This window comes from Pisolithus orientalis, assembly GCF_024613125.1.
Source record: "Pisolithus orientalis strain OTSU chromosome Unknown F5J12scaffold_11, whole genome shotgun sequence".
NCBI classification, from domain to species: domain Eukaryota; kingdom Fungi; phylum Basidiomycota; class Agaricomycetes; order Boletales; family Pisolithaceae; genus Pisolithus; species Pisolithus orientalis.
Genome location: NW_026260792.1, coordinates 336,983 through 346,099, shown reverse-complemented (window position 1 = coordinate 346,099; position 9,117 = coordinate 336,983). Strand labels below are relative to the sequence as shown.

At 45.3% G+C, this 9,117-nt stretch overlaps 1 protein-coding gene across 1 annotated transcript; it reads right to left on the bottom strand.

Moving 5' to 3' along the window:
- Positions 1-4,676: 4,676 nt before the first annotated feature.
- On the bottom strand, positions 4,677-9,076 carry F5J12DRAFT_825244 (tRNA synthetases class I-domain-containing protein). The gene is made up of 21 exons (XM_051745466.1): positions 8,858-9,076; positions 8,635-8,799; positions 8,354-8,576; positions 8,131-8,295; positions 7,998-8,079; positions 7,830-7,949; positions 7,667-7,781; positions 7,526-7,614; positions 7,255-7,476; positions 7,104-7,207; positions 6,972-7,053; positions 6,761-6,919; positions 6,543-6,713; positions 6,117-6,495; positions 5,937-6,064; positions 5,733-5,888; positions 5,483-5,683; positions 5,314-5,425; positions 5,082-5,260; positions 4,877-5,026; positions 4,677-4,812 (listed from the first exon to the last, which is right to left on the bottom strand). The coding sequence occupies exons 1-21, from the start codon at positions 8,994-8,996 to the stop codon at positions 4,744-4,746; spliced, it is 3,210 nt and encodes a 1,069-aa protein (XP_051600776.1). The 5' UTR covers positions 8,997-9,076; the 3' UTR covers positions 4,677-4,743.
- Positions 9,077-9,117: the final 41 nt, after the last annotated feature.

Here is a 9,117-nt window from a genome sequence, read left to right as displayed (position 1 = left end):
TTTTTGAGAATAGAGGGCTATAAACTACATTATGGAGCAATAAATTCTGCCCATTTTCAAGGCAAATAACCACTGTTCCTTCTCCAAGTAATTGAACTTGACTTAACCCAGCAGTAGATGCAAGGGAAGGAGTTTTAAATTCTCAGAAAGTAAGGAAATCAGTTTTAAAAGGAGTCACATGATGTGAAGCTCCTGAATCCAGCATCCAAATAGACTCACCCTTTGGTAGGTTCTTAAAAGATGCATGCACACCCAAGGGGTAGCAGTCAAAAGCATCATAGGCATTCCTATCAAATTCACTGGGGAAATATCCCATGGCTGATTTGTTAGGGTCACACTCTATGTCTGGGTTATGATGAATACAGAAAGGTTTTGGTACAACTGGTTCAGGAACAGATCTGTAAAATGTCTTTAAGGACATAGGGTGGTTTTTCTTTAATACTCAGACAGATCTTCAGTTGCTATGATCATGTCCTTGAACATCTCTGGCAAGGTGACCAGAATTCCAGTCTGTCTGCAGAGACAACCCACCATTTCCCTCAACATCCCTAGTTGCCACCATGTCCTCACAAGCCAAAATGGAATTTGCCACTCAATCTGTGGTCTGGCTGGGACTACAAGGACATATCCTGTCCTCCCCAATAATGGGAAGGGGAATCTGCCTTGGAACAAAGTTCTGAGTCTCCCATTGCCAGGGTTCCTGTAGGGAACACTCCAGTTGGAGTGCAGAGAGGGCTGCTTGGTGACAAATAGAACATGTACAGGGCAAATTAGTTTGAGGGATATTGACACAAATCTTGACTGACTCAACTAGATCACTTTGGTGACCTTGAATTTCATCAAGGTACCAAGAGGCAAGTTGGCCTGTGGAGGCATCTACAGGGAGACTGGGAGATAACTCAACCAATTCCATGGCAGTAGTTATGTCCTGACAAGTCAGGTCTGGATTGTATTGGCTAGATTCACCAATAACATGGGAACTGATGTATGTGTTGAGGTCATTAGAATAAATATTCTCCATGGGAGCAGGTTGCTCAGGGGAATATTTGGGTGAAGGTTCACAATTAATTTCAATAGTGGTGATATCAAAGTCATCAGCAGCATATTCAAAATTTTGGTAGTCTGGGAGCTCTTCAATATAGGCAGATTTGACTGCCTCAGCTCCTTTGACTTCAACAGCATTGGCTTGGGCTTTTCCCTTGCCTTGGCGATGATTTTGTCCTTGGCCATGAGAGCCAGAAGACTGCTGCTGTTGTTGCTGCTGCTGTGGGTAAGGGGTGTATGCACCACCACATCCACTTCCTCTGCAAGAACCTCCACAATTTCCATGGAATGAGCCAGATCCAGAGCTGGAACCACCTCCATGGTGATCTTGAGTGTTGTGGGAACCATGGCATATATTACACAGCAGTGGTTTATTCATACAAGTGAGGAGTGAATTAGACTCCTGCTTGATAGTTGTTCCTGATGACAATGGTTTTTCCTGCTGAGGAAGCAGGGACTTTCCAGATTTATGAGACCAGACTTCTTTCATACAAGGTATGACTGTATCGGCAGATAATTGATCAGCAGGAATAGATGATAGGATATTGATGGGAGCCTGTTCCCAGGCTTGGGACATAGAGTGGATGAGAATTAGGGCCTTCATCTTGTCATTTAGACTGATGCCCTGGCCTTGGATAGTGGCCATTATCATGGTGATCTCAGAGATCTTTACCATGATGTCATCCTTAGGTTTGATCCAAATGCAGATCAACCTTTGAAATTCCATAAATGTGGTCATAGCAGAAGGTTTGCCATATTTGGATTTCAATTTGTCCCATTTCTTTTTAGAAGTATCTTGTCCATCAATAGACATAGTGATCATTGGATCACAGAAGAGGGTAATAATACCCTGGGCATGTGTGTCCGAGACTCACCATGGTTCCTGCTGAGTGACACCAGCAGGAAGAAGTTTCACACCAGAAACAATATCCACAATGCCAAGAGTTTGCATATAAGCCTTCATAAGAACCAACCAGGATGCATAGTTAAGGCCATTGAGTTTTGGAATTTGCTTTGAAAGGCCTTCGGACATCTGTTTAGAAGTCCATTAGGAAATGTTCATGTAAGAACAATTTCATAGGATACAGGGTAGAGTCAGGTGGATTCAATAAATGATTGGCTAGGCATTTAGGTCTGCAAGCACAAGCTCTAGCAGATTGAGACTTGTGTTGAGTATGACAAGGCTTGGGTGTATGTCTGCAAGGATTTCTCCATTCCTTTACTATAGGAGTGCCTCTCTCAGCAAATCACTGTAATGGGATGCAAGAGTTATTGCATTCCAATAGATCAAAGTCTAATGGCACAAAATAGTGATAGGCAAAGAAGCTCCATGTTGCATCATGCAATGGAACTCTGTTTCCTACAAATCCCAAGAAGGGATTGGCACAACTATAAGGAATTGGAAAACATTCTGTGTTATGAAATCCAGGACATCTAGAATGAACTATGATTTCAAATATGGAATAGGATTCATCTATTATACACCCATCAGTTCCCTTGTGGTAGTGGCCTCCAGATGTGTATGGTATGTCCATCATACCAGGAAGAGGAAAGTTGTGCATGAGTGGCATGTGAGAGGCAAGCTCTAGCAAGAGCATTGGGAGGTGAGAGGCAGTGTCATGGTTGCATGAAATAGTCAAAAGTAGTATCCTCCATGGTACGTTTGAGATCTCAAAGAACATCCTCCATTGAGGGCCAGTAAGAGAACTGTCTATGACCAGCTCCATCAACCCATCCAAGATGCCTATTAGAGGCTGAGTATTGCATGACAGTACCCATATCTCCTTGAACCTTAAGCCCTCTGGTAAAGGCGAGAAGCCTACCATTGAATGCATCTCCTCCTCTTCATTTTTCATGGAACCACCTGGGGATGCAGGCAATGTCGGTGGTGCTGTCAGCCCAAATTCCTCAGAAATGGCACTCAAGATATTCATGCCAAACCCAAAGAGGTGGGATGATACCACAGAAGGGTCCATCAGAATAGAGGATGTGGGCATTGTAGGTTATATAAATGAAGGTGTTGTGGGTGATGGTGGATGCAGGAATAGTGAAGAGAGTGGGGTTGTTGTAAGTGACTGACAGAAGGTCGCAGCCATTAAAGTTGGCTATAGCGTGAGGAGAGGAAGAGTGAGTAAGTTTGGGTATGAAGTCAGTAAAATAACCATGATAAGCAATGTGGATACTGGGACAGAAGAAAGGAGAGTCAAAATCAGGGAAGTGAGGCATATGCTTCCAGGCAACTTTGACCACGGTTAGGGGAATGAGATATGTGGCCAGGTTTGGCCTCTTGAAGAACACCATGGAGGATGGCACCACCTCACACCAAGATGAGCACTTGCATACATACAACATCTCCATAAATTCTATGATCTCCTTTACCACATACTTCCTCCACTTGGCACCCTCATACATTCCATCCCAATGCTCAGCAATTTGGGTTTCAAGACACTTTGTGATGACAAGAGACATTCTTAAAGTCAATTAGTTCCCATAACTTGAATAAATAGTGATGAACAAGTTTTAAAGCAAATCAAACTCTGTGATGTTGCCAACAACAGTGAGAATGAGCTCTGGTTGGAGCAACTCATTTAAAGCCACAATCTCCTCAGCCAAAGGTGTAGGAGCACAATGAGGAGGTGCAGGATCAACTGCTCCTTCCTTGGTGTATGGTGGTATGGGATCTAAATCAGGCTCAAAGTCAATGTCAGGAAGATGAAAATGTAAGTAGTGAGGAGGCAGAGCAGGAAGCATATGATGAGTGGCAGCAATGGCTTGGACTGTGATGACAGGAGCAATAAGTCACTGTTGGAGTCACCACCATGTGGAGAGTCCTAGAAACATCATCCAGAAGGCAGTCAAGCTGATAAACAGCTGATGCAAGTTGCTAGCTGAAAAAGCTCCATAATAAACAAGTAAAATGGACTGGTAACAGCCCACAAGAAGTGACAAAATGAAAGTGACTACCACAAACCCTAGTGCATCTAGGCCTACTCTATCCATAGTGATATGCCCATTGGCAGTGATTGATCTATGCAAATAAAGTAAATAGCACATGCCTAGAAGGCAGGGCTCATAACCTATTGCACAGAGGATAGGCTACAGTACAAAGAGCAAAGACAAGAGCACTTACCTTATACTTGAGTTTGATGGTAGGTTTGAAAGTAAGTGTGTTGGGGCTCTTGTTCTTGAGAGAACAGTAGAACAAATGTAGAATTTGATAGGGATAATGGGAGAATATCCCTGAGTTTATATACATGTAGAGTTATGCATGGACCAGTAGTGTATAAGGAAACTACTACTATGTATAGTATGGAATAGCACAGAATGCTATGGAATATGATGCAATAAGTGATGTCATACTGACATCACTGTGGAGCTGGATGACTGAGCATGTCATGTGATAGTACACATGTATTGTAATGTGTAAATCTAGAGTGATCCAGATGGTTGGAACTATTAAGTATTTCCAACAGCTGTTGGATGTATTCACAAGAATACCAAGTGTAACATCCCAGTCATGCACATCATGAATCTGGGACTGGTCCAGCTTGGAGCTGGAATCCCTCAGGTGAATTATAGCTCACAAACCTTACGGAAGTTCAAGCCTTCAAGGGGTATTCTCACGTCAAGGATGGAGCAAGAATAAAACTCGATGTGGAGGTAACTAATACATTTGAAACCTATTTTATGCAAAAATGCTCACTGCAACTTCTGAAACATGCTCTTGGATTGCTGCAAAGCCGCAATCTCTGCCTCAAGCACTTTTTGCTACAAGAAGTAGTGTTATTATAAACACGACAACAAGTAAGATTCATTCAGAGCTCAAACTAACCTTATCCTCGTTGGCTTGTTGCACTGTCGTTGGTACGCTGTCTCGGTAGTCAGGTTGCGACGTGACTTTTAATAGCTTGTCAAGGTTGAGGTTCACAGCGTGGATCTTCTTTTCCAACTTTGCGACCTCAGCTTCGAGATCAATGAAGCCCTGCATCATGATTAGTTGTCAGGTCAGTCCATCACCCACCTATCGTCGGGCTTACCTGAACAGCTAGGTATACAGCAACTGTTGGAGACAGGGCAGTTGACCCACAGCCAGGTGGCAACCGTGACAAATCTCCTATAACCGCCACCTTTGTACACCCTTTAATTAGTGAACCTATAGTCGGTGCTTGAGATTCGAGGAGTGCCGTTTCCGCAATATCACTGGCATGAATAAACACTGAGCAATTCACGATGAGTGACGAATCACAGGTATTGAGCAGGAAAACTCACATTGGATGTCCGACTGCAAATTGTATGATGCCGCAAGTGAACGACCAGTACGGACCACAGAAAAGACAAGTTCGAATTGACTCTCGGCATCATCAAAGACGAAAGATGCATCCTACAGAATAGAGAAAGACATGGACACAATACAGTCTAAAATCGCGTTGCAACATACCTGCGTTGGGTATCTGGAGACCATTATGGATGGGCCGTCATTTATTCTACGAGGGAGGCGCTGCCAGAGCTCCTCAGTGACAAAAGGCATAAACGGATGAAGAAGCCTGAGTCCGTAATCAAGGCATGTATAGAGTGTTTGCTGCGCCGAAACGCGAGTCTCCGAAGTAACTGTGGGATCAGTCATTGGCTTCATAGCTTCCTGTTGGTGGAATCAGCTAGTACATCTAGGATCAGACAGAGGAACGTACGATGAACACATCACAAAGTTCATAGAGCCAGAAATTATAAACTGCCGTCGTAGCCGCCATGAAATTTCTTTGCTCAAGAGAACTGTTGACGTTGGCTGAAGCTATGTTGAGTTTATGAAGGATCCATTTTTCCACGAGGCTCTCGTTTCCAGTGGGCTGCGTTGGGTATTAGAATAACGAAGATGATACAGTACGCGTACTTGCAGTCGGTAAAGCATTCGGAATGAACGTGGAGTCCAGCTTGAGCATAGCAAACTTGGTTGCGTTGAATATCTTGTTGCAGAACTTTCGATATCCCTCCACGCGGAGAATGTCGAGATTGATATCCCGTCCTGCCAGGTATGGTCAGCGCAGTGCGATCGAAGAATGGAGAACTGTGTTCACCTCCTCCTGAATACGCGCAGAGAGCGAAACGCAGGCCGTCCGTACCGCACTCCGGGATCCCTCTAGGGAAATCTTTCTTCTGCCCAGCGATTGCCTTGGTAATTTCTTTCTCATCTAAATTACCTTCATAAAGTTTCTTATGAAGATCCGCGAGGGGTAGTCCGTAGATAACATCCAAAGGATCAACGACATTGCCTAAGGATTTGCTCATCTTCCGACCGTGGGCGTCGCGCACCATGGCGTGACATAGCACTTCCGAAAACGGGACTTTGTCAGTTAGGTAGATTCCGAGTAGAACCATGCGAGCCACCCAGAAGAAGAGGATGTCCCATCCTGTCTCAAGCATGCTCGCAGGATAGTAATGAGAGAGATCGGGAGTCTGTATGCATCTGTTACCTGAAATTCGTAGGAATAGAGACGACGTACCCGTTCTGGCCATCCCATGATCGAGAAGGGCCAGAGACCAGACGAAAACCATGTATCAAGAACGTCCTCGTCCTGCTCGAGCGTGAAATTGGCACCATTCGCCAAGGCTTTGGCTCGGGCAGTAGCTTCTTCAAGTGTTCGTCCGACGACCCAATTTTTGCCATCATTGACCTGCATCTGGTCAGATAGTGCCATGAGGATGCACGAAGGACACTGACATCAGCCTCAACGCCTTCAACACGAACAAAGTATGCAGGACATCTATGGCCCCACCAAAGTTGACGCGAGATACACCAGTCCTGGATGTTCTCCAGCCACCGGTACCAATCCGCCTCTGACTGCTTAGGACTTATCATGAGTTCCCCATTACGAGTACGCTAACAATTCAGGTTATTGCAATATTCCACTAGGATAACTCGTAATTAATACCTTGATTGCCTCTTCTGCAAGTGGTTTACAATTTACCCACCACTGCGGTTTCAGTATGGGCTCGATGATATCTCCAGATTTGCTGTCGTTTATTGAGGCGATCGGGGTATAGCGATGCACAGTACCACGTACCTGCAGATAGGGATTTGCATTGGATTGTCTTTTATTTCAATGAAAAGGCCGGCCTCCGTGAGCGCTTTAACGACTTCTCTCCTCGCATGGAATCTTTTCATACCCTAGGAAGCCGTCAATACCATTGTCCCAGCAAAACCAAAATGCTAACCTGGAATTTCTCACCCGCATTGGCATTTAATGTTCCATCGTCGTTGAGGATATTGATGAATTCTAATCCGTGCCGCACACCAACTTCGTAGTCGTTTGGATCGTGGGCAGGTGTGATCTTCACGGCACCAGTGCCAAATTCCATGTCTACCACAATAGCATCGGTAACAATGGGTAAAAGGCGGTTGACAAAAGGATGTTTAGCGAATTTTCCGTGGAGATGCTAAGGCAAATGTTAGCAGATGGGTATGTAGACTTGCACGGCCGCTCACCTTATACCGAGGGTCATCAGGATGTACTGCAATTGCGGAATCTCCCAACATTGTTTCCGGTCGCGTAGTAGCAACGACGATCTTCTCGTCTACAAAACAATTCCATTAATTAGAGGGAAAGGTCATTTAAAAAACACGTACCCGAGCCTTGTATGGGGTACACAAAAGAGGTAATTACACCGAATTCGAATTTCTCCTTTAGATCATACCCCGGTACGTTCAAGAGGGTTCTACCCTCTAGCTGTTTTTGATCTACCTGTACTGATAGTCAAAACTATGTTTTCCTTGGGAGTCTCGGTTATACCTCTAGATTGGACAGTGTGGTATTCAGCTTGACACACCAGTTGACAAGGCGATTAGCACGATAAAGGATGCCCCCTTCATGCAGCCGACAAAATGTCTCGATGACAGCTTTCGAGAGTGACTGTGACGCGTCAGCAGAGAGTTTGCATCGCAAAACCCAGATACTGACTGGATCCATGGTAAATGCGACACGATCCCAATCATAACTTCCTCCGAGCCTGCGTAGCTGATTAGTGATACGAGCTTGATAGCTTGCATCACGGTCAGTGAGATCAAAATTCCACGCGTGCAAATCGACCTACTCGTTCTTCCAGTCCAAAACTTTCGCCAGGAAAGTTTCCCTGCCCAGATCGTGTCGCGTCTTTCCCTCTAACTTGTATAGCCTCCGCTCAACAACGGACTGGGTGGAGATACCAGCATGATCGAATCCGGGGACAAAAAGGGTCGTCTTTCCCAACATACGGTTCCTTCAAACACGGGAAGTCAGTGTGGATTTGAATGTTGGGAGAAACTGCTGATGCTCACCAGCGCACCAGACAGTCTTGGATGGCAACGGTGAGCGCGTGACCAATATGCAAGCTCCCGGTCACGTTTGGAGGAGGGGCGGGGATGACAAAATGTCCTTCGGGTTTGGCGGTCCCGTCAGACTGTGTCTGAGGTTTAAAGAATCCCTGCGCCTCCCACCAATCGTACCAAGCGGCCTCCACGGCGTGCGGATTATAGCTTGCGGCCATTGGCTGAGACATGTCTGAAAACGCAGGGTCCTCCTCAGAGACTGAGACGAAAACATTGATCATGCGACATACCCTTCTTCTCTCCCTTTGGAGTGATGTTCTCGAAAACAGTCTCTTCCACTTTCAATGTTTTCTCCTTGTCCACCTTCGCTTTCTTGTCTGAAGCAGGGGCAGCCTGTTTAAGTTGTTTTGCAGCTAATTTAGCTTCTTTCTCCAGCCTCTTTGCCTCTTTTTTAGCTGTAAGAGATGATCATCAATGTCTTAAAATTAGTAGCAGGTGCCATTAGTTTCATACCTGCATGTTTGGATGGGACACCATCCACTGGTGGCGCCCCTTCCCCTGCCCCTGCGGTGTGCATGCCAGAAAAATACAGTGATGGTCGGTGATGTCGATAGGCAAGTCTGAGATATCGATAATAAATCGAGATGGCCATGCGGTAATTGGACTTTCGGAAGTCGGAGGCCGGATGGCAAATCTCGAGTCATGGCTTAGATAAGCAAAATAGCCCCTGTGCTTATCCAATCAGTTAGCCGAGCCTGTGCTAGCTGTTCCGT

Bases quoted from the DNA above. Each gene is read 5' to 3' on its own strand.
- F5J12DRAFT_825244 (XM_051745466.1), bottom strand. From the start codon at position 8,996: ATGGCCATCTCGATTTATTATCGATATCTCAGACTTGCCTATCGACAT. The intron at 6,920-6,971 runs GTATTAATTACG...CTGAATTGTTAG, and splicing joins TTGCAGAAGAGGCAATCAAG to CGTACTCGTAATGGGGAACT. The intron at 5,426-5,482 runs GTATGTTGCAAC...TCTATTCTGTAG, and splicing joins TCTCCAGATACCCAACGCAG to GATGCATCTTTCGTCTTTGA.